The sequence below is a fragment of the Astatotilapia calliptera genome, chromosome 7 (assembly GCF_964374335.1).
Source record: "Astatotilapia calliptera chromosome 7, fAstCal68.1, whole genome shotgun sequence".
NCBI lineage: Eukaryota > Metazoa > Chordata > Actinopteri > Cichliformes > Cichlidae > Astatotilapia > Astatotilapia calliptera.
Window position 1 is genome coordinate 5,754,902 of NC_137428.1, and position 24,253 is coordinate 5,779,154.

Here is a 24,253-nt window from a genome sequence, read left to right on the forward strand (position 1 = left end):
CAGGCTCACTGCCGCCTACTTTATGTGACGTTATTAAGAGAAAAGTTCCTCAAATCGCCGCTTTTTTCAGCTACATTTGTCTTTATTTCTAATAAATCACATAAAAGTAAAGAAATTTCTTTTTAAAGGATAATTCAGTAGAAAACAAATTTACTCTTAAGCCAGTGTCTGGTCAGATTAGTGTGGTTTTCACTATGTGATCAGCAGTGCTGACAAGCTTTAAGCACAACACCCAGATCTTATCACCTTATGGTGAACATGTGCGTGAGCACGCGTCTGCATTAGCATTTATTTAAGCCCTGTTTGGCAAATGGAAATCTGGTAGCCTTCGCTCTCCTTTTAGCTGTCTCCACAAACACTTTTAAAAGGAAATATCTGTTTTTTTAAGCTGCTAAATGCTCTCCAGCTAGTCCGTGACTTCAGCCGTCAAAGCTGACGTGTGCTGCTGCGAGTAACAGGATTTATGAGACCGAAGGAAAAGAAAGAGACGCAAAAACAAAGCAAAGAGGAACCGCCGAGTCCTGCGATCATTCCCCCACAAATAACGAGTCATCTTAGACCACTGTAATACGGAAAAAACATTTTTAGTCCACGTTTAATTTCAGTGTGCACTGTAACTAAATTGGAATAAACTGGTATTAATACTGAAATTTTGGAGTGGTTTCAGAATGAAAGGAGAAAATGAATATTAAAGGCTTTATTTGTTGTCAGAGTTGAGGGTTTAAGTCTTTTACTGGTTCTATCCTCACAGCTTCTTCTTGTTGCATGTTTTAATCATCACATTATTCCGTTCCCTGACACCGGCAACAAATATCATACTATTATCAGCACTTTGAAAAACAATATTTACACGGTGCTGGGAACACTCAGTCAACACTTCTTGGTTCCTTTGAAACAAGTCGGATACCGTGATGCGCTACATATTACGGTCGTCCAACATTAGAGTAAGTCGATGTTACCAAATCTCTGCAGGTGGCATCACCTGGCAGTAAAAGATTAACAGGATTTGGTTACTCTTTAAAAGAACTGGCAGCTTGTTTGTAATAAATGAAAGATTAACTTCAGTCTGCACCAACCAGGATTTCAGGGATTGTGCCTTGGAGGACAAAGGGAAGAGCCTCAAATGAGTGCAAATGCAAATCCTAAAGGTTTAGCACTTTAAAAACTGCTTTTTGGATGTAACGAACAGAAACTCCCACAAAGCTGCTGCGAATCCAGGCTCTAGGCCAGTGTTTGGCCCCTGTGGTCTCTGAGGTCTGTCCAGGGTACACAACAATACACACCACTCAACTCCAGCCTTGTTAGCGAGCGCGGTCAGCGAGGCCTTGACCTTATTCTGAAAGGGGTTTTGAGCTATTCTATGAAGCAGCTGAAGCTCTTAATCACCCCACTAAGAGAGCGACGGCGTAACAGTAATGTACTGCGGCTAGCGGACAGGAAAGAAAAGGCGCATTTCTAACCACACAAACTGCAGGAAGCGTCTGATTTAGCTTCTCCTTCTCACTCGTTCTGCCTCGTACCACCTCGTATTCACTTTTGTATTGTAACCCTGTGTCGTCGTAGCATTACGTCACCAACCCGGCTCTTGTTTCCTGTGTTTTCTGGAACTTTTTTCGTGTTCTCAAATCAGCTCTAAATGGTTCAGAATCACATAACAAACATGTAATTTCATTACTTTTCTTTCTTCCCAGTTTGTCGTCTCCATTAATATCGGCTTGCACGCAGTGGCCTCAGCCTAGAGATAGGGAGCTGGGGGGAGCACGGGGGTTGCTTCTGTTCGTCACGGTTAATGACCATCTGACTTTGGCCTTGAAGTCTTTCACTGGGCGAGTAGAGAGAGATGGAGACAGAGAGTGGAAGAGGGAGGGAGGGAGCAGACGGGAAGCCCATTCACTACAAGAGGGACAGAGGAGGGGGGAAAAGGAACAGCCAGAACACAGGATGGATGGATGGCCGAATGAAGGGAGGGAAGAAAGTGTGTTTGTGTGTGCGTGCGTGTGTGTGTGCTGGAGAGTTTTTGAAAGAGAGGGAGGGTGAGAGTGAGGGATGTGTGCCGCAGGGTTAGTGAAGGATGATAATTCACCGTTAAGCCTCCTAGAAAGACCAGCTGGCCCCTCTGGAGTCAGATGTCAGCCTCCACAGCCAGGACTACTCAGTGTGTGTGTGTTTCTGTGCACGCGTTCACAGCACGCACTCATGTTTGCGTATACATCTATGTGTACTGTGTGTGTGTGTGCGTCTGCGTGCTGTCGTCAGTCACAGCTTTTGACTGCTCGAAGGAAAACACCTGCATGGTGAGCTGTAGATTTTATCAGTCTAAGCTCCATATCTCAGTGAGAGTGGGACTGCTCAGAAGGTACACACACACACAGACACACACACGCATGCACACACACCATCTGCTAGTTAGTTAGGGCTATTGTTGCAAGCCATTTGGGTAGTGTGTAGAGGTTTGGCTTTGTGCTGATCTTGACCATCAGTTGGCCAGCTGGCCCGACTTTGGTTTTCCACTTGGTTGCAACAGAGAACAGATCGGGAGCCAAACCAAACCAAACCAAACTGAACCGCATTTGCTTGTTAGCAAATAAAATTACAGTCAAATTACATAATTTCCTGAAATCTGTAAAATGGTCTGTCGTCCTTAATTCCTAAGGACTGTAAAGCTGTAATATAGCCAGGCGGAGCAGGCCTAAGTTAATATGTGCAAACGACCCCTCCCCTCCCCTTCGCAGTTTCTCTGGATGTAAAAGTTGTGTTTTTCTGCTTTGTTTCTCACTGCCTCCCTCTCCCTGGCTAATCTATACTAGCCAGGTCATGCTGAGTCTGCTGTGCTCCCCATTGAATGGGTTGAATTATTCAGCATCGTAAGCGTGCGTGCGTGCGTGTGTGTCTTTATGTGTGCGTGTATGTGTGCACGCGTAAACACGGGTACAGCTGGCCTGCTGGCTCCTTTAATCAGGGGACGGCCGGTCCGCATGAATGCCTGTATTGTTGGGTCATGTGTATTCAGGGCCGTGGCGTGTGTGATTTTATGTGCATGTGTGTATGTGTGGACGGCTCAACAGGGGTATCGGTGATTACAGCGTTTCTATGTGAAACTGCACGTCAACCAGGCCGCTGGGTCAACAGCTCTAAATCAGCCACTAAGTTGTTTGTCAGGGTCATATGATTTCTGCGTGCGATTGTCCGCGTAAACGAAAGACCGGTCAAATGGGGTTTAACATGCATGTGGGCATGCATAATGTTTCATTACTATGTTCTGTGTCTTGTGCCTCCAGGTCGAAACGAGCTGATAGCCAGATACATCAAACTCCGAACGGGGAAGACGCGAACAAGGAAACAGGTAATAATGGGAGTGCGCTTTAAATCTAGTCATGCCGCCTACAGTATGGATCGCCACGTATCCCATTATACAAAGAGTAGCTTGGAAAAAAAAAAAGATCTCCAACTGTCGGAAAAAAGCACAGAGATTTAAAGAATATTGTTTCCCCGATTAGCTGTTGATTCAGCAGTGCAAAAAAAGCCCATTCAGGTGCAGCTACAGTCAGCTATACTCAGTGTTGGGGAGGAATAGTTTTCTATACGAGATCGCTGCAAAAAGTGCAGCCTTACCTAATGTCCACCTACTGTTACTCATTTATATTAAGATTTAAACATCTAGTTGGTGTTGGTATGGCGAATAACCTTCAGTAATAGTAATAAATCACATTCATGTAGTTGTAAGAAGCATGATAATATATTAAGTAATCCAAAGTATTCAGAATACGTTAATCTCATTGGGTAACGTAACGGAATACGTTATAAAATACATTTTGGGGCATGTGCTCTGTAATCTGTAGTGGAATACATTTTAAAAGTAACCTTCCCAACACTGGCCACGCTGATTACTGATCCTGATTTTACTTGTATCATTGTTACCTCGAGGTAAAGATGCGTGTGCTTAGTAAGTGTGATAGTGCAGCTGGAGCTGTAAGCCAACATGCGCAAGCTAACCTCTGATGTAACTACAGTATAACTGTAGTTTTACTGACGACCAACCATCCTTTTTTATTATATACACGTGCATTTTGGACCTCATATTGTTGACTATGGTTATGTTCCATTGATGGATTTTAATTGGAGTATATGTGTATTATGTCATATTGTGTGCCATATATAATGTGTTTATTCTGCAGTTTCATTTCATTTTAACATAACGGTCGTCCAGTCAAATAAACTGTGTTGGAAAGTGTTGTGTTTGTTGTCACAACAACCAAATGTGACATCTTCTCTGTGCTACTAGAAAGGAAACCAGGAACGTATTGTCCGACTAACTGCCTAGCAGCTGCGCTACTGTTACAAGTTGAGCAATGATATAAATACAGGAGAATGATAGATTATACCACCCGTCTGTTGAGAAACACTAACTGGGTGTCTGGATTTTTATTTATTTTTTAATTATTGCATGTCAGTGAAGTGTAATCTTAGTATCTGAGCTCTTGGCCCGTGTTCCCAGGTGTCATTTTGCTTGCTCAAAAGATGTGCATAGATGGGTCTATTCACTGTTGTCAGGGGAGGTAGGTGTGTGTCTGTGTGTGCGTGTGTGTGTGTGCACCCTTCCAGTGTAGCAACAGTCCTTTCATAACCATGGCAACTCACTGTTTGGTTCTTCCTCCTCTCCTTCCTACCCTTCAACCCCTCCTTCACTTCGTCCTCTCCTCTCGTCTCCTCTCCCCCAGGTATCCAGTCACATCCAAGTATTGGCCCGAAGAAAATCCAGGGAATTTCAGTCCAAGCTAAAGGTAAGAGACCGCACAGAAACGTTTCCAGAAAAATCCTCTGCTGCTCAGGAAGTGTTGCTGTTTTTTCTTTTCCAGTTTGTTTGCTATAAACACAGATGATTAGTGAGGATTTGCTGTGATGACTACAGTGGATGAACAGAGTGAAAACAGCATCATCCACACAGATTTTTCTACGTTAACATTAAGAAATGGAATGAAAGAAAAATCACTTTTTAAAATTTGGAGTCTCTGAAGCTGTCCTGAAGAAGCAGTGGGAATCTGTAGCTGGCTGCTTTGCTCTTTGCTTGTTAATGTGACGCTATAGCTGGGAGGACGCCTGTCACGTTGACACCAGTTTCCTAGGTGTATAATTAGGTCTGTTTAGGTTTTTCACTCTCTCATGTTTCCTCCTCTTCCTGTCATTCTCTTGTATCCATACATTATTTTGTCCTTGTCCTCTTACTCTCTCTCTCTTTGAGTCTGCTAATCTCGTGTCCTTAGTATCTTGTCCTTCTTCACCCCTCTTTCCTTTTCTTCCTCACAGTTGGTTGTAATTAACTTTATGTAAAGCAACAAGGGAGCGCTTGTTTTCCGAGAAGAGCAGTCGGAATGAGAACAATTGTTTGCTTTCATAAAAGAAACAACAGATGGTTAATTGAAGTTTATAATAAAGGTTATTCAAATTCATATAGATCCTTTTGTTGATGATACACTATATGTTTAGGAAAAATTGTGCATGTCTCTAGTGTTGCTTTCTGATTTATTTATTTATTTTTTACCCCCCTTAACAATTTTCTAATTGGTTACACATCTAATGACAAAAAGCTTCTAGTGGGGTATAAGTGACGATTGAGAGCAAGTACTTCTTTATGTGTCTATACATTCATTTCAGTTCTTGAATATTATACCTTTTAACCCACAAATAAGTTGGTAATTGTCAACAAAGGAGGTGGAAAGACCTCTTTAACCGTAGACAATCTTACATGAGATCACGCCACTGATGATGCTCGCGAGTTCTTGGGCCGTACACGTTTTATAACAGACAAACGTGTATGTGTGAGTGCTAATTTCGTCACCACGTGGCTTTCTTGAAGAGCTGCACGCATCTCTTACGTGACTGTAACGTGTGACGTGATTAACTGTGTATATGGATGGCTCTTATGGCCAAAAGGTTGTATGACAGTCTTTGGAGTAAAATGAAGGCTTGATCAGATGATTAGGTCACAGAGCCCGTCACTAATCCATTAAAATGAATTGACCTGTAGCCCCTGAAGGTTTTAACAGCACCTAGAAGCCACCTGTGAGATTGATTAGGACAGAAATGGCAGGAAATGGGTTGCAAAGTAGTTTGTAGGGCAGGCAGCAACTGTATGCAGGTATCATTACACATGCAAGATTTCCCAATTGGTTGTGAAGATGGTTATCAGCTTAGGCGTCAGCGTACGTGGGCAGGGATTGAGATCGACTGAGCTACCGGTACTGCTGGCTGAGCTTGATCTTTTGTTCTGCCAAAACCAATGCTCCGGTGAGTTTCGGTGGAGTTTGTCCTCTTTGCCACCCTCTGTGCGTAACACTTGACCATTTAGAAAACCGAAATATTGTAGAAAAGTGGGAAGAATGGGGAAAGTGTGAGCTCAGTGTAGATCACATCCCAGACCATGAGACCATTCAAGATACAAGATCATCAGATAGTGTGTCTGCTGTCCGAGTAACATTTGCTGCTTCGCAGATTTAATACATTTTCTGATCATCTATTAAAAATCAAACTACGTATGCGACTCTTTGTGTGGATTTCACAATACTTCCTCATTCAACAGGAACAGGATCATTGGTGATTTTGAAGGAATGAGTTGAGGTCAAGGTGGTTATCATACCCATATGGCTCCTGGTATTTAATATGAAAATCCAGCATGATTCCCATTTCAGTGCCTCCTATAATGTTATTACCTCCCCTAGGAGGAGAGATTTCTCTCAGTGCCAATTAACTTGAGTGAAGCAGCCAATTAGTGATTCTCCAGCTATGGCAGTGGCTCTAATTCCATTTCTTTCAGCTGTTTCATGAGTTTCATGCTGCCTTTTTGTTCACGTTATAAATAAGCCCACACCATCAAGCTTATAAATCTGCTATATGTTATCGTTTGCCCCGAGGCAGCAGCTCTGATCAGCAATGTTCACCGCGCCGTCTGAAGCACATTCAGCTCTGCTGTACACTTTGTCCTCGCCGCTCACCACTCATGTCGCCATGATTTTCCCTCGAGGCCACAAGCAACATCACCACACCCAAATGACACGCACAAAAAGACAAAGCCCTGTCCCCTGAATCGCTCTGAAACGTCACAGGGACAGTTTTTTACAAAGCAAGAGATTTAGATACGAAAGAATGTAGTCTGACCCTGATAAGGGTGTAAAAGAAGCTCCTGTAATTGTTCGCTTGGAGCTACACGGTGTTTTGTTGGCAAATGAGCTGCTCCATGTTGGGCAGTTTACTTAAATTGCTGTACGTTAATTTGTGCAATCAAAAAGTAGCAGGAAAGTGGCAGCCTGATCACATCCAGTCACACAGGGACAGTGTTTTCCCCTCAAGCTTTAATATTTAAGATTCCATTATTCAAGACAATTCAGATTCTTCTTCTCAATTTCATGAATTTTCCGGCTTTTTATGACTCACTGCTGATCTGCACAAGCTGCACGGTAATGACAATGTTCAGAGGAATGACGATGTTAATGAGTGTGTGGTGTTTGTTTACATGCAGGACCAGAATGCCAAGGAGAAAGCTCTGCAGAGCATCTCCTCCATGTCCTCTGCTCAGATCGTCTCAGCCACGGCCATACACAGCAAGCTGCTGCCTGGGATAGTCCGTGCCAGCTTCCCTGCTAATGCACAGGTAATACTTGCGCACACACGTGCATACATACATGCATACATACACAGATGTGCTGTATTTATTCTCTGTGAATAAATACAGGGAGTAGGGGATGAATAGAAATAAAGCAATCTGAAGTGGCAGTGCACAAAAAACATGCAGAGATTGCATTGCATGCATGGTTTGCATTCTCAGTCCAGTGTATTAATGTGCATGTGTGTCTTTCCAGCTGTGGCAGGGGATGATTCCTGGAGGACAGTCCAGCTCCACCGCAGAAGAGTGAGTCGCAGTCACCTTACACGTTCTCATCCAACTTTACATGTTTTCTCTTTTGTCCATGCTTGCACAACTGCAAACTATCATGCATATTATGCCCTTTTGTAGTAAAATGAAATAACAGCGACTGGTCTGCAGGTGTGGGATAGGATTTGAGAAATAACTTGAGATCAATTCACGACTTTATGGAAAGATTGCGATGATTTGAAAGTAAAATCTGTCGATAAAGTTAAGAATTCACAAGCAAACACTTGGGAGATTTTCGTTTTTAAGTCAAGGAACTTGATAAGCTGTCAGTTCTCCCAAATCAGTGTATTGTTTTCTTCTAAATAGGCCCAATTTACAGCACCGTGAAGCCGGGATGCTTCTGATAGTATGCTCAATGTGGTTACAGGTCATTCTAAAATCACGGGTAATTTTTTATGGCTTAATCCGATTGCCAAGAAGGCTAAAATTTGATTAGTTCATCCACTGGAGGCATAACACATGTCAAGCACCGGCAGCAGCACTGGTGTGAAGAGGTTGTTACACCTTTGCAAAGTAACACAATATAGTTCGTTGACCAAGAGAAAAAAATACCTATTTTTCCCCCCCAAAATCTATGAGATGTCTTCTAAATTTGTAAGTTTTTAAATCTTAAACTGCTCTGTAATTTCCATTTTCACCGACAGTGGCCATACTAACCACTAACTGTACTAAACACAGTGAAACATGCACTTTGTTTCATTTAAGTGAACTTGTAAACCCTCACATCAGGAGTTTTTCACTCCTCTGGCTGTAGACATTATTACTGAGTACTCGCTATGTTTTTGAAATGTCAGAGAGGGTTCATCCCATTTACTACTAAGTGCTTTTTGAAATATGACAAGCCAGAACTCAAACACACAAAGATTTCTCAGTGTTGTCAGTCTGGATTTGGCTTAAAGTTATTGATGCATTTTTTGCAGCACACAGAATCATAACAAGAGTCTCGCAGACACATCCAGATGCATGCAATCAGAATAAATGAATGGATGTTTAAACAAGGTGGCAATTCAGAAGTCATAAATCTGATTAGTTTGCAGGAGTGACACGTGGAATCTTCCAATTCCTTAGAAAATAACGGTACATTTGATTTCCAACATGGTTAAGCTGGTTTCTTGGCCTAGTTTCTGTTCACATGGCTAGCTGCACCAAGTTCAAACCCCTTTTTCATTTCATCACCTGCTGCTCTTACGTGCCCGTGAGATGATGATAATGGTTGGAAATAGGGCTGGTATAGCTTTTACTGAACTTGGAGCTGCTCTTGATCTCTGTGCTTCTACTACTGTTCATACAAGACGCACAGCAGACTTCCTCGCTGTATAATGTAAGTACAGTGACAATGCTTCCTTTCTGCTTCTGTCTCTGTTTCTCTCAGCATCAAGCCTTTCTCTCAGCAAGCCTACTCTGTGCAGACAGCAGGGACCACCACGATCTCAGGTGAGACGGACCACAGCGCAATTATCTTCTTTTTTTTAAAGCGGACTCGCAGTCCTGTCTCCTGCCATTTAGACCGCTGCCTCACTACAGGATGGTTTTTGAATCTGTCTGAACACCTGGGTCTCCAGCACTCCCGCTTTTGTATCGTGAAGAGGTCGTGAGAGGGAAAAGGTGTCGATCTGACTTTTCTTACGTCATCTGTACTAAAAGTTTGTGTTGCTTTTTCTAGAAGCAGCTTTGAAAATATCAGGTGGAAAGTGCAATTTCTGGGAAAATTGCACTTTGATTGCTTGGCATAGCTTTTGCAGCTTGCGTGCAGCTGCTGAGCCTGTCTGTTTACTGCCTGAAAATGCTAGTAATTTTAATCTTGGAGCCATATACCCTTTAATACAAGGAGTAGCAGGATAGCAAGCAGCGTTCATTTGGTCCTGTCAACTTAAAAACTCTGTGTAACCTCAGAAAACCATTATCAATAATGACCTCCATTGCCGCTGAGTGAACTCCAGTGTTGAGGACATTAGTGTGCAGCTCGTGCTCACACATTGACTATTACTGCAAAAAGTCAACTTATACATCTGCCATTAAACAGCTGGCAAGCTATCCAGATAGAAATATCCCTCGGATATGATTTTGCTGCCGATAATGTTAGCAAGAAAGACAACTATACCCAGTGACGTGTCCATAATGTAGTGCTGCTCACACCGAAGTTGGTTCCTCTTGTTACAACCTTTATCCAGAGGAGCTGCTTTGAGTCTACAGTCTGGAATCTACATCAGACGACATTATTAGTTCGACTGGCTGCATCAAAGAATAGATCCAATTTTGTGATGATACGAGCCAGGCCTGTATGCTACTTTGAGACCAAGCCTGGGATACCTAGTGACCTAAAAGAAATGGTAAATGGACTGTACTTGTTTTCTATTCAATTTAAGCTCTTGGTGTTTTTCTACTCCAAGCCTCATTCACACACACATTCACAAAAGTGCTTTTTCTTTGCCTAACTGAAAAAAATGATGCATCAGGAGAACTCGGGGTTCAGTATCTCGCCCGAGGATACTTGACATACAGGTGTCAGAGGAGCCAGGGATCGAACCACTTTTCCAATTAGTAGACAAACCACTCTACCTCCTGAGCCGCAGCCATCCACAAAAACTGCTTAGTATAAAGAAGAAACACTTTAAGGTGACAGGGAAGAAGTGAACTCCCAGAGGAGAGTGAGAGTCCACGTAAGGGTGAAGCTGGAGGCCACACGCGACCACAAGAGATACAGTGGGGCAAAAAAGTATTTAGTCAGCCACCGATTGTGCAAGTTCCCCCACCTAAAATGATGACAGAGGTCAATAATTTGCACCAGAGGTACACTTCAACTGTGAGAGACAGAATGTGAAAAAAAAATCCATGAATCCACATGGTAGGATTTGTAAAGAATTTATTCATAAATCAGGGTGGAAAATAAGTATTTGGTCAATAACAAAAATACAACTCAATACTTTGTAACATAACCTTTGTTGGCAATAACAGAGGTCAAACGTCTACTATAGGTCTTTACCAGGTTTGCACACACAGTAGCTGGTATTTTGGCCCATTCCTCCATGCAGATCTTCTCGAGAGCAGTGATGTTTTGGGGCTGTCGCCGAGCAACACGGACTTTCAACTCCCGCCACAGATTTTCTATGGGGTTGAGGTCTGGAGACTGGCTAGGCCACTCCAGGACTTTCAAATGCTTCTTACGGAGCCACTCCTTTGTTGCCCGGGCGGTGTGTTTTGGATCATTGTCATGTTGGGAGACCCAGCCTCGTTTCATCTTCAAAGTTCTCACTGATGGAAGGAGGTTTTGGCTCAAAATCTCACGATACATGGCCCCATTCATTCTGTCCTTAACACGGATCAGTCGTCCTGTCCCCTTGGCAGAAAAACAGCCCCATAGCATGATGTTTCCACCCCCATGCTTCACAGTAGGTATGGTGTTCTTGGGATGCAACTCAGTATTCTTCTTCCTCCAAACACGACGAGTTGAGTTTATACCAAAAAGTTCTACTTTGGTTTCATCTGACCACATGACATTCTCCCAATCCTCTGCTGTATCATCCATGTGCTCTCTGGCAAACTTCAGACGGGCCTGGACATGCACTGGCTTCAGCAGCGCAACACGTCTGGCACTGCGGGATGTGATTCCCTGCCGTTGTAGTGTGTTACTGATGGTGACCTTTGTTACTTTGGTCCCAGCTCTCTGCAGGTCATTCACCAGGTCCCCCCGTGTGGTTCTGGGATCTTTGCTCACCGTTCTCATGATCAATTTGACCCCACGGGATGAGATCTTGCGTGGAGCCCCAGATCGAGGGAGATTATCAGTGGTCTTGTATGTCTTCCATTTTCTGATGATTGCTCCCACAGTTGATTTTTTCACACCAAGCTGCTTGCCTATTGTAGATTCACTCTTCCCAGTCTGGTGCAGGTCTACAATACTTTTCCTGGTGTCCTTCGAAAGCTCTTTGGTCTTGGCCATGGCGGAGTTTGGAGTCTGACTGTTTGATGCTGTGGACAGGTGTCTTTTATACAGATGATGAGTTCAAACAGGTGCCATTCATACAGGTAACGAGTGGGGGACAGAAAAGCTTCTTACAGAAGACGTTACAGGTCTGTGAGAGCCAGAGATCTTCCTTGTTTGAGGTGACCAAATACTTATTTTCCACCCTGATTTACGAATAAATTCTTTACAAATCCTACCATGTGAATTCATGGATTTTTTTTTCACATTCTGTCTCTCACAGTTGAAGTGTACCTCTGGTGCAAATTACTGACCTCTGTCATCATTTTAAGTGGGGGAACTTGCACAATCGGTGGCTGACTAAATACTTTTTTGCCCCACTGTATGTGGCGAGGAACGTCACTGAGGTTAAGATGACAGACAAGCAGCGCACAGCCAGTTTCTTCAGCAAGTTTAGGTTTAGCGTGGCCTCTGTTCACCATCGCTACATGATGGTACCAACTGAGAAAGTTGGAGGTGGTCTCATTTTTAATATTTTTATTAAATATATTAACTAATTTTTATATTACGATCCTGTCAAACAATGAAAAACTAATGAAATGACAAAAGTTAGTTTTATTGGCTGACCTGTTGATTGCACACACCTTGTTAGCTTTGCTGTTTCAGAGTGGAAAACAACCTCAGCTGCGTGGCCTGTCCTCTCAAATGTGGAACAGGGCACCCAAACTAACGAGTTCCTTAGTGCGTGCTTGACTTGAAAAAGTTAAAATTTGACAGTTTGTCAGAAAATTAGGTAACCACGGCCACTGGAAATGCCCCAAAACATCTCTAATCTTTTATCCACTCATGACAAATCAGAAAAAGACTGAGCCAGAACTGAGCCAGCCACATGACTGACCACAGATGAGGTCAACAAAAGTTACGTTTCATGAATTTAAGAAGGCGCCGCGTCACTTGGCTCACCCGGCACTGTTGAGCTTCCTCTCTTCAGATTGGATGATGGGGTGTGCTAGTTACAATAGCATGAAACTAAGTGACGAGAGTGGCGAGGTTTTTGAAAATGGAGCGAGTGAGTTTTGAGGCAGCAACCGGGGGTCTCGCTGTGGCCCCTGCATTGTTACCCCTTTACATATACTGTTGTTAACCGCTTTTTAGTGCCTCGCCTTTACCTCAGCCGGCTTTTGTCCTCAGGCCTCCAGTAATGGCTTAAAGTTTTACACGTTTACATTACTGCTAAGCCCGTTAAAAAGCACGATTGAACATGTTGCAGTGGTGAAGTGGGATTAAATGGTGTGTGTGTGTGTGTGTGTGTGTGTGTGTGTGTGTGTGTGTGTGTGTGTGTGTGTGTGTGTGTGTTCAAGGCTATGAACCTCCCAGTGCAGCCCAAACGCACCGAGAGCCGGCATGGCAGGGTCGCTCCATCGGCACCACCAAACTACGACTGGTGGAGTTTTCATCTTTCCTGGAGACACAGAGGGACCAGGAGGCAGTGAGTTACTCTGCACACATGCACACATATCCAGCACCAGACTACAATAAGCACTCCCTATTGTCCCATAAACAGAGATGACAGATAACCCCACAGCAGAGAACAGCGTTAAAGCCCTTTGTGTGTCGCCTAGTATGAATAACCTTTGTAAAGCTCTATCTCTCTGTCTGCTCAGTCTATCTGTCATCCTGCCACGCTGCGTACTCACTGCCATTTTTCTACCTTGGGCTCATAGACAGCTGGCATTCATCTTGTTGCTTTTTGTTTGCTTAGTGGGAAAAAAACTGTTGTACAGTGACTTTGTTGTACAGTGAAATAGATTCTGTTGTCAAACGGCATCATTTACATTAGTGGGAATAAATGGAGTCCTTAAATGTAGATCCATCCCACTGAAGTCACATTTAACATGCAGATTTATCAGTAGGCAAAGACAAAGTTGGGTAAAAATGCAGAAAATTATGTATTTTTTTTAACCAACCAGACTAGCAGATCTTTCTATTAAGTTTTTTGCCCTCTGTGATCTGTATAGCTGGCCAATATTGCATTAAACTGTATGATTTATTGTGCTGCAAAGCCAAACAAACTCACACCCTGTCTAAGAAAAGCAGGTCAGAGAACAGCCCAGTAAAGTTGCCGTGGTCCTGTTCTGAAACTGGTCAGTGGGAGTAAGTCAGTAAAGCCTCTATTTGAGCTCAGAAATAGAAATTTGAAGTTTGCTTTCAACATAAGCGTATTAATCAGCAGCTTACATGGATACTGAGATTACAGTTGAATTATTAGCAGTTTATCCCTCGGTTTAATTTTGTAGTTTTAGCCATAACTTCTAGCAGCTATGCTTGCATTCAGTTTGTTATAATTGATAAAACCTGACTTAAATTTAACGATTAAATGATAACCACACATTTAGGTTCCTAATCTTTTGGACAAAGACAGTTTTTGCAGCTTTGCCTGTGCAGCGACTGCAGCGTTTGACTTTAAATCAAACAACGAAGATCTGACTGAAGTGCTTTCAGCTTTAATTCAGGGGAATTAACACTAAATTTGCATTAACTGTTGAGGAATTACAGCCATTTATACACAATCCTGTTTTCAGAGGCTCAAAGGTATTATGAGGATTTTTTCACTGCTTGGATGAAAGCCATTTGCAGTCTGCCTGAAGTGGAGAACCCATGGACACCATCGAGTGTTTCCTCCCTTGAGATGCTCTGCTAGACCTTTACTGCAGCTTCCTTCAGTGGCGGCTTGTTTGGGTGTTTTCTCTGCCATTAGTTCAGTAATGAACAACATGATCTGCTGGGTTGAGATCACAGCTAGTGATAGAAACATTTCTGAGGGTTTTTTGGGTCCTCGGGGGGAGAGAGTAGCTTGTCTCTTGGTTGCAGAACTTGACAACCTCGATGAACGGTAGCGTCTCAATTCATGCTTAGAGTGTTCTTGACTGTGTTTCATGTCGATAAGTTGTTTTTCTAAACCATGGAGATAACTCGTTGCACTTTCAATGACTTCTGTGGTCTTGTTGGCTTTTGGTTGTGCTGTGATGACGTGCAGTCTTTCTTTTAACAATCCACCAGATTGCTGATCTAACTTTATATTTTTCTGTTTCTCTGTTAGGTTCAAAATTACAGTGAAAAGTTATAGCAGGATCCTTGAAGTAACTTTAGGTGTACCCAGTGTGTTTATCTCCACATTTCTGGCGTCCGTCTGATTCAAATGTTTCTCTCTTCTCAGTACAACAAGCACCTTTTTGTGCACATCAGCCAGAGCAGCCTGAGCTACAGCGATCCGCTGCTGGAGTGTGTGGACATCCGGCAAATCTACGACAAGTTCCCCGAGAAGAAGGGAGGTCTGAAGGAGCTGTTTGATAAGGGCCCACAAAACGCCTTCTACCTGATCAAATTCTGGGTAAGCAGACAAACTTTTAATCAGTTTCCTGTTTACTTGAGTTTTTTTTTCCAGTACCTGTCAAATATCTTAAAAATATTTCTGGACTAAGGTTAATGTTTTTTCCTCCTGAAAATGCTTTGGACGTCACCAAGTAGGGTCAGCAAGAACCGCATTCCATGCACCTCTGCCCCCACCCAGGGAAAGTTCCCTTATTTTTCTACGCAGCACTGTGTGTGTGTGTGTGTGCTTGTGTGAGTTCCATCTGTGTGTGTGTGCTTGTGTGAGTTCCATCTGTCCACCTGGAATATGGAGGTGGTGGGTTGATGAAAGCGCAGATGCTTTGTTTGAACACCTGCTCACCTCCAGACTCACAGGTAGCTGTTTTCACCTGTGTGTGTGTGTGTGTGTGTGTGCTGACTTTACTGTCCTTTCTCAGAACTCCTCTGTACCATAGGACTTCCAAAAATCCGACTCTCAAACTAATAATTTATAGCCTCTACGAAAAAAAGTCAGTAACAAAAAACCCAGTAAGATGACAATAATTGGATCTAAGTGGGCGCCTGTGGCGTTATTTTTGTGCCACTATTCTGAGTGCACGTAAAAAAAAGTTTGCAGGTTCAAGTGTTGTATTTTGAGGAGAAATTTATTTTGAGTGAAGAAAAGCTGAATTTGAGTGAACAAAATTCATTGCTGCGTGCAAAAAATGTATTTCAGTGTTTGCTATTATCCATACAAACGCACAATAGCAGCCCCTCAGTTTGGTCAGTTTTTGCATTTGCACTCGCTCGCAATGTGTTGCTCGCACTCTAAACATTTCTGCCCGTGCGCGCTCAACTCTTTCTCTACACCGTTATAGTTGTGCCACAAAACCAGCCAATCACAGACTTGGATGCAAAAAAATCTGATTGGCTGTTTTGGTCTCCAATCAGCTCGAAATGACAAAATGCAATATCCCAGAATCCATTTCGTCCAAAACTCAATCGAGGCAGTGGCGGAGGAACACAGAGTGGCGGAGTTTGAAATATTGCTCTTTCTGGGTCTGAAAATAAACTTTTAAGATATTTTCATGCGAGAATGTAGCTGTGTAAACTTCAAATATCTGCTCGATTCATCAAGACATCACATTTTTGCATAAGTGCTCTAACGTTTTCGGAGATGCCTGTTACCCACCAGCTGACCGCATAGCTGGACTGGAACCGGCCCCGGTGAGCCGATGATGATTTTTCATTTTTATGTTTGTTTGTTTTTGTAACTGTATAAACAATGAAAGGTGGTGGATTAGCCAATTCGTCATGATCAACTCTGGGCTGGACCAATTACAATACATCCGTATTGAGGGGAAAAGGAACGCGATTAGTCCCGGACTTCAGCTACAATGAAAAAGACACAAAGCTGGAGTTATTCTGTCTTTACGCTGTGAGCTGCCTCTTCTTCTCTCATCTTCTCCCCTCCCTCTCCTGTTGCTACTTCAATCATGAAACTGATCAATGATCAGCTGATCGTCTCTCTTGTTTATTTATCTCCCACTTTGTGCCAGAAACAGGAAACCAGCAGATGTTGCGCTAAACAACAACAGCAGCACGTTCAAGCTTGATCAGCTGTTGTTAGAATTTATTTAAAATTAATTTCTAGTATCAGCTGATGTTTGCTGGAGCCACAGCTGTAAAAGCTGCTGCTCATCATATCGGTTTGGAAACATGAAGGTGAAATAAATCATACATATATACCAACAAGACAGTGTACGTCACTGTCACAACAGCGTTTGTTTTAGTTCAAAGGCTTTATTGTTTTTCCTATAATACCTGGTGGTGTAGTCGGTGATTTTTTGTCAGTTCAGCCTCATATATTATGTTTAACCTGAGTGACCACCCGGTCAGCTGGTGGGTAACAGGCGTTGCAGGAATGAATTTTGTTCACTCAAATTCAGCTTTTCTTCGCTCAAAATAAATTTCTCCTCAAAATGCAACACTTACACCTGCAAACTTTTTTTACGTGCGCTCAGAATAGTGGCACAAAAATAACGCCATAGGCGGACGCTTTCAGCTATTGTGTTGCTGTTTTTTGGAACAAGCTACTCTCTTCTCAGTTACATGTGTGCATACATTCAACAACAGACCCCAAACCTTTTTATTTACACAGATCTTCGCTTAATAGGCGTTGGCGTTGTTTTGTTGTGCAGCTTTGACTGCCTTAAGGCATTGCAAACATACACAGGTTTTTATGTCTCTATCTTCTGCGTCAGGTGGATTGAGTTTACATGTAATGAAATGTGATCTATAGATAAAAACGTCATTGTCATTTGCAATATGAATTAAATGTGTGTAAAGGTGTAGTAAGTAGTTTTTCTTAGAATCATCTCAGATGAATGGGTCAATTAAAGTAATTGGATTTGGTGATTGACAAACTGAGCTGTTGGATGCTTTCAGTGCTCACGGTGGAAAAACATACTGGCTTTTATCTTCATGTTTTCAGACAGTACTTCAGTCTGATGATGCTATGTCATAGTTATTATGCTGTAGCATTGTGGTGGCCTTTGAGTTGATGTTCTGTGACCGTGTGGCTACATTGTATTGTTAGTCGCTAATCAGAGTAGCTAAAATCCTTGCCTGGAGAAGTAAAATAAAGTGGATATTGTGTAATTCTTTTTAACCACAAGCATTTCGAGTTGGATATCAGATGTTGTCACAGCCCTAATTCGTAAGCAAGTTAGCTTAGTAGGAGTCACACTGATTTGCTAGCTAGATGAGCTCATGTTACAGCAGACGATCTTTTCCTCTTTCCGTCATTGTCATAAATGTAATTCTAAAACGACACCATCCTCTTTGCATGTGTTACACTTGCACTGCTTCAACATGAGCAGAAATCCAAGGCTTCCTGTTAGTTGCAGCTGCTAAGCTCCATGACTGGAGAACTCCTGTTCTGGGGTGGGGCTGGTCAACCGACAAAATCACTGTGAGGTGAGGAGGTTGTTGGACAGTAGAAATAATCCAGGAGAGGACAGGAGCCTGCAGGCTTGTGAAGTGGTGAGGTGTGCTTGCAGCATGCGAACAAATAAAGAGAGAGTGTGTGTGTCATGTAGAGAGCCTTCCCTAGAATTTAATTAAAAAGCTCTCAGATCTACCACAATGGAGTGTGTTTCTGATAATCTGCAGCTTTAATAGAGCACGGTTTGATGTTTGTGTGCACGTGAATGGATGTAAATGTAAGTGAGTAAGCATATGGTGTTTGTGTTTGTGTGTTCTCTGAGCCCCGAGACGCACGGTGCTCCTCAGAGGACTCATTACAAACAGTACAAACCCTTCCTCGCTCCTCCCTGCCTGCAGTCCAGGTGCAGCGTGTTCTCTCTGCTCTGATTAAACATTTTTCTGCTTCAACTTCAGTCGCACAAAGTTGTATAAGAAAATGTTTCTTTCTTCTGTTTCCCCCCTGTACCTGCCTCTTTCCTGTCTCATAAAACACCTGCATAAAGGTTTGGTTCAAATAAAAAAAACAAACAAACAAATGTGGATGTTATAAAGGTCAATCCCCACATTTTACAACAATACATTTTTTCTTCTTCTAAAGATTACACAACAAATTGCATTTTAACTGTTTCATGAGGTGATTAAGGAGATAAACATGCATATGCAAGGTTTCAGAACATTTTAGTGCCCAATTAAAACAGCACTCTGCACTGATGGATGGAGGAAGAGTCTCGGAGATGATTCTTTTACTTCATGTACTGAAAAATAAGGTTGCACATTGCATTTTCATGTCAGTTTCAGCATCATAATCATGGATCTGCTCGTCCTCTGGAGACCTTTTATGGTGCAGTACCAGCAGAGGGCACTGTCGGAAAACTTTAGCTTCAGAAAAGCAACAGGACTAAACGTGCTTGTTTTCTGTGACCTGATGTTTGCGTTGTCGTCTTTGCTCTGTGGTTTCCAGGCGGACCTGAATTATAACGTGCAGGACGACCCCGCAGCCTTCTACGGTGTGACCAGCCAGTACGAGAGCTCGGAGAACATGACAATCACCTGCTCCACCAAGGTCTGCTCCTTTGGCAAGCAGGTGGTTGAGAAGGTTGAGGTGAGGACTGAGGATAACTGCTAAATAGAAACATGTGGGGTTTATTCACACAGCAGGTGATTTCTGCATTCAGACTGAAAAAATATTGATACTTGCAAAATGTCCTGTAACTCCCTATGTGGGCTTTAAAACCACCACATCCTTCATTTTCTTCACCTTAAGCCCTCGATGGCATCAAATAATCCCTTATGACACTAGCAAAAATGATTATGTCAGGCCTGACAGTTTTCCACAGCTGCACATAATGTTACACAACCATTTTCAAAGGCTGAGCTTTTCGCTAGAAAGCTGCTTTTGATGTGTAAAACTGATGGAGGTGCCTTTCATTGGTGCGTTGTGTAATATTATTTGGCTAAAGCATCTTCCTTTGCTTCCCCCTCTCTCACAGACGGAGTACGCGAGGTTTGAAAACGGGCGTTTTGTCTACAGAATCAGTCGTTCGCCGATGTGCGAATACATGATCAACTTCGTCCACAAGCTCAAACACCTGCCGGAGAAATACATGATGAACAGCGTGCTGGAGAACTTCACTATTTTGCTGGTGCGTCTCTCTGTGTGCTGTACTGTTTATGTTATGCAAATATATATTTACCACCTTCCTTCTCTCGATGGGTGAAAATGTTACACTAATGCAGTTAATCCAAGTCTGGGACGTCTCTTCCGCTTTTCCTCATTCTCTGTTATATCGTTACTGTTATCATGGCGATTGCTTATATTAAACATGAAGCTTCAAATAATGAGGTCAACATATGTACAGGTAATCCCCATGAGATAAAAGCTCCAGTTTCATCCTGTCTAAAAACTGAGTTTTTAAACTCTTAGACCTCTGTGATGTCAGAGTCATAGAAGCTAATTATTAATATCCTTAATATGATCATCTCACACTGACAGCCAATCAGTAGAAAGCTGGATTACAGAGAGGGAGATTTTAAAGGGAGAAGAGCTAAAACCGCTTGCTTTAGAGAGTGGATAAGGTAAAGACTGTATATCAAAGATGTACAGTGTGGCATTAATGACGGACCCGACCACAGGCTTGTGCTTTTCAGCATCTCTTTATTAACTCGGTTGCTGTTAAACACACACGAATGGCCTCAGCTCTCCCGCTGCCAGCCGCACGCATCACCAACAACAATAACCCAGGACCCAGTGCAGATCTTCCAGCCGACGACGCGTGACTGCCGATGTCGTGCACGTGCATCCATCTCCCCTGCAACGGCACCACAGACCACGCCCCGCCACACACAGATTCTAGGTCTGGAAAAGGAATGGAACATCAAAGTGGTTGATTCATCAAGCTGGTTGCAAAGAGGAGTATATTAAGATCCTACTTCCCATCAAACACACGGGAAGATAAGGCAGGGAAGGTGATGGAGCAGTTCTTACAACATGAGCTTCAGTGTGTCTCAGTTTCCCAGGCAGACCAACCCCTCCCTCATCATGTCTGGCTTTAAAATGGGAAGATGACAGCAGTGAAAAAGCTTAGCTCAAGACTTCACAACAGGATTTCACTAGTCAGCATCTGTGTTGACCTACTTTTATATACAGTCTATGGAATGAACTTGGGGGCAGCACCAAGATCCAGTACAAAATAAACAAGAGTGATTTTAAACTAATGCAAAGCCACCTTAGTGGAGTCCAAGAATAAAAACATGAAACTGGAAATGAGCAGCGTAGGTCCCCTTTAACACCAGCCGGTGCCAGGTCTCTGTGACACTACATTCACTGGGAATAGATAATGAGAATCTTCTTCAGCGTCTGTGCAGAGCTCTCGCTGCTACTTTATCCACTTTTTTTGCAAAAATCACACAACCCCAAAACAAATGGGATTAACCAAACTCTGGTTTTCTCCATAAACCAGCACCTTCAGTGTGCTACTAAAACTGTGCATGTGAATTTCTCAGTGGCACCTTTCTGCATTGGTAGACCTTTTAAAGTGCTTTTGTTCAGGTGCTGTAATTGTTTCATGTGCTTTGTATAAGCATATTGTCTTCTATATCCTACAGCTGTGAATACATGTTGAAATATTAGTTGTTGCCTTAAGGAGGATAAGAGTTTAGAAGTATACTTGTGCAGTTCTTGATCTCGAATGATATATGTATACGAGTGTGCTTAACCTTGACCTCTTGTGTGTTCTTCATTCCCGTGTGTGTGTTTCCAGGTGGTGAGCAACAGAGACACTCAGGAAACGTTGCTGTGTATGGCGTGTGTGTTCGAGGTGTCCAACAACGAGCACGGAGCACAGCACCACATCTATCGACTCATCAAGGAATAACACACACACATATACACACTCACGTTGAAACACATGTATGGCCTTTGCTTGGTGTTTTTTTTTTTCCTTTTTTGTGACATCAGAGCTAAAAATGTCTCTAAAAATTAGTTTCAGCCAAACAAATTCGTGAAAAAAAGAAAAAGGCTGCATTTTCACTGAAAATAACGGGGGTAAAAATATTTTTTTTAATTAACACCAGATGTGACACCGCAGAAACCTCCTCAACAGGAGCATATCCACACTAACTCCAAACCTGGTGATCGGTAGCTCATTAGCTATAATGATAATAAAAAAAGCACAGTGGCAGTGCAGCCATAAAAACACATCAGAATCGACCTGGTGCATTTCCCCAAGAACATCCTGACTCTGATATCACCAGGGGATGTCACGTCTCCACTAATTGGTTCCTTCTTCTCTTTCTCCCAGTTTTTTCTCTTTTCTGTCTTTTTTTTCTCTTTCCTATCTTGATGATGGAAATGAAAGTGGTGTTTCTGTCATGAGTTTTGGTGAAAGTCGACCCAGGGAGAAGAAAGAAAGAGAGGGGGAGAAAAACAAAACAAAAAAACAACAAAAAACAGAGAGAGTGAGATCTCATAATTTCCCCCCCCCCGTGTGTTATCTGTCAGGAAACTGACAGGCGCTGAAGGTCAGACCCTGTGTATCATCAATAAGCAGAGAAAGCTGGAGGAAATAACACTACTGCATTATCATATAGTAGAATATAGAGGTGGATTTGTACAGATGGACACTGCAAATTGTGTGAGCTGAATTCTTATACAAGAGGTTTGTCCCAAAGAAAAAGAAATCAAATTTTTACCTTTTTGTATGTTTTCTTTACAAAAAAAAGAAAAGAAAAAAATCTTCTAAACTTTGGGGAGTTGTTTATTGATAATAGCATAGAGATTCTATTTTAATTCCACAATCACTATCTAAACCTTATGTTAATAATAAGAAACTATAAGTGAAATTGAACAATTCAGGTAGCTTTTTTTGTGCAACAGGTGACTCTTTATTTTGCTTAAAAGACTAACGAAATTATAATCCTCAAGATTTCAGAATCCTGTTTTGTGGGCTTTTATTGTGAAGCAGCAGCTGTAGGAAATGCCAGCTCTGTGGGAGAACGGCAAACGGTGAAACTGACGTCACTGAGACGTCATTAGAAATGCTAAAACTGGATTCCATAAATGGATTCAACGTGGAATTGCAGGCTTCATCCCAAACCGTGACAGCTGTCAACCAGAGGGGTGATTAACAGATAGAAATGTGATTACAAACTATGATCAACTATTAATATGAGTTTGCAGATCTTAAGGATTATAATCTGAAGCATACTCTGGTCTACTGAAAAGCACTGTGAATTTTAAACCTTATACATTGCCATTCATGGTGTACACGTAGGGAAAAAAGTTTTACTGCTGTTTTTATTGTGTAAATTACTTTTGCAACTTAAAGGGGACCTATTGTGTTCATTTCCAAATTTTCATTCTTTTAGTCTCCTAGAGTAGCTTTGCATGCGTCACAGTTCAAAATAATCCTCCTTTATCTTATTTTGGTCCTTGATGTAGCCCTCCAGTTCATTCAATGTCTGAGTCAGCCTCCCATTATTAAACCCAACTTCTTCTAATTGGCCACTTCCTGCAAACAGAAGGCTCAGCAGGTGGGCGGGGCTTTTGTACACAGAGGTTTGTTTTTTTTTTGTTTTGTTTTGTTTTTTTGCTATCTGAAGCAGAAACCTGAGCTTTTGGTTCACAGGGATTACTTATACATACCCGGACATATTATTTAAAATGTTGGCCTAGTTTATTCCAAGTGTCCACCATTTTAACTTTATATATGATGGAAAACAAGGAAAAGTATAATATGTCCCCTTTAATGTTATCTTAGGTAAGTGTGATGACCATGCCCATACAAGCAAGCCTGAATATTACATCCATATTTAGATGGGACAGCCCTGACCAGAAGCATTCTCACCTCAGTGTCAGGGTTATTTTAACTCTAGATGACACAGTTCCCCTCAACCACTACAACACAGGTTTTTCTGGTTATATAATATTTAAAAAGTAATTTATGAATTTTAAAAAACCAAAAACTCTCGATGGAGTGTACTGTAGCAGGTGTCGTCTGGTGGTTTGTCTGTGTCATGCCCAGCAGCATGAAGTGCCTTTGGCTGGAAACAGCATTAGACATTTCTATTGTGTTTCCCAAAAGTCCTGATAATTTGATGTTGTAGGTGGTGCATGGGTACAAAAAAACAAAAACATTTTATTGTACAGGAACATTTTGGTCCCACATGCCCCTGTTTTCTGTGTCCTGGGATCAGTTTATCCAAATTCCATGTAAAAGTGGTTCTTTAATTTAATTTGTGGACAGTCCTGATTAATTTTTCAATTTTTTCTGATGTCTTTGGGATAAATTCTTGTTCATGTGGTATCTATTGGCAGTATTTATTCCATGTATTTGCATTTGTTTATTACATGTATGACGGATTCATGTAGACAGAGCTTGTGCACTAGATATTACCTGGCGCCTCGTTCATAAAATGCAATTGTTTGGACTTGTCACTGTTTGAACGACCTGCTCTTACAAACCTGCTGTAGAATCATTTTGATTATCTGTTTTATATAGACGCTGTTAAAAGTAGTGGATGCCATCAATTAACTTTTTACAACTTTAATATCTCTGTCTGATACA

At 42.1% G+C, this 24,253-nt stretch overlaps 1 protein-coding gene across 2 annotated transcripts in view; it reads left to right on the forward strand.

The window, feature by feature from the left end:
* The window catches only part of tead1a (TEA domain family member 1a), a 45,816-nt gene extending 23,213 nt beyond the window's left edge, over window positions 1-22,603 (forward strand). For both annotated transcript variants that reach the window (XM_026172769.2, XM_080304089.1), the window contains 10 exons: window positions 3,279-3,343; window positions 4,719-4,781; window positions 7,514-7,645; window positions 7,854-7,903; window positions 9,300-9,361; window positions 13,211-13,338; window positions 15,067-15,240; window positions 19,150-19,290; window positions 19,679-19,831; window positions 21,449-22,603. In XM_026172769.2, coding sequence (XP_026028554.1) covers window positions 3,279-3,343; window positions 4,719-4,781; window positions 7,514-7,645; window positions 7,854-7,903; window positions 9,300-9,361; window positions 13,211-13,338; window positions 15,067-15,240; window positions 19,150-19,290; window positions 19,679-19,831; window positions 21,449-21,562 — 1,082 coding nt within the window. In that variant the 3' untranslated portion in view covers window positions 21,563-22,603. The remainder of the gene's footprint in view (window positions 1-3,278; window positions 3,344-4,718; window positions 4,782-7,513; window positions 7,646-7,853; window positions 7,904-9,299; window positions 9,362-13,210; window positions 13,339-15,066; window positions 15,241-19,149; window positions 19,291-19,678; window positions 19,832-21,448) is intronic.
* Window positions 22,604-24,253: the final 1,650 nt, after the last annotated feature.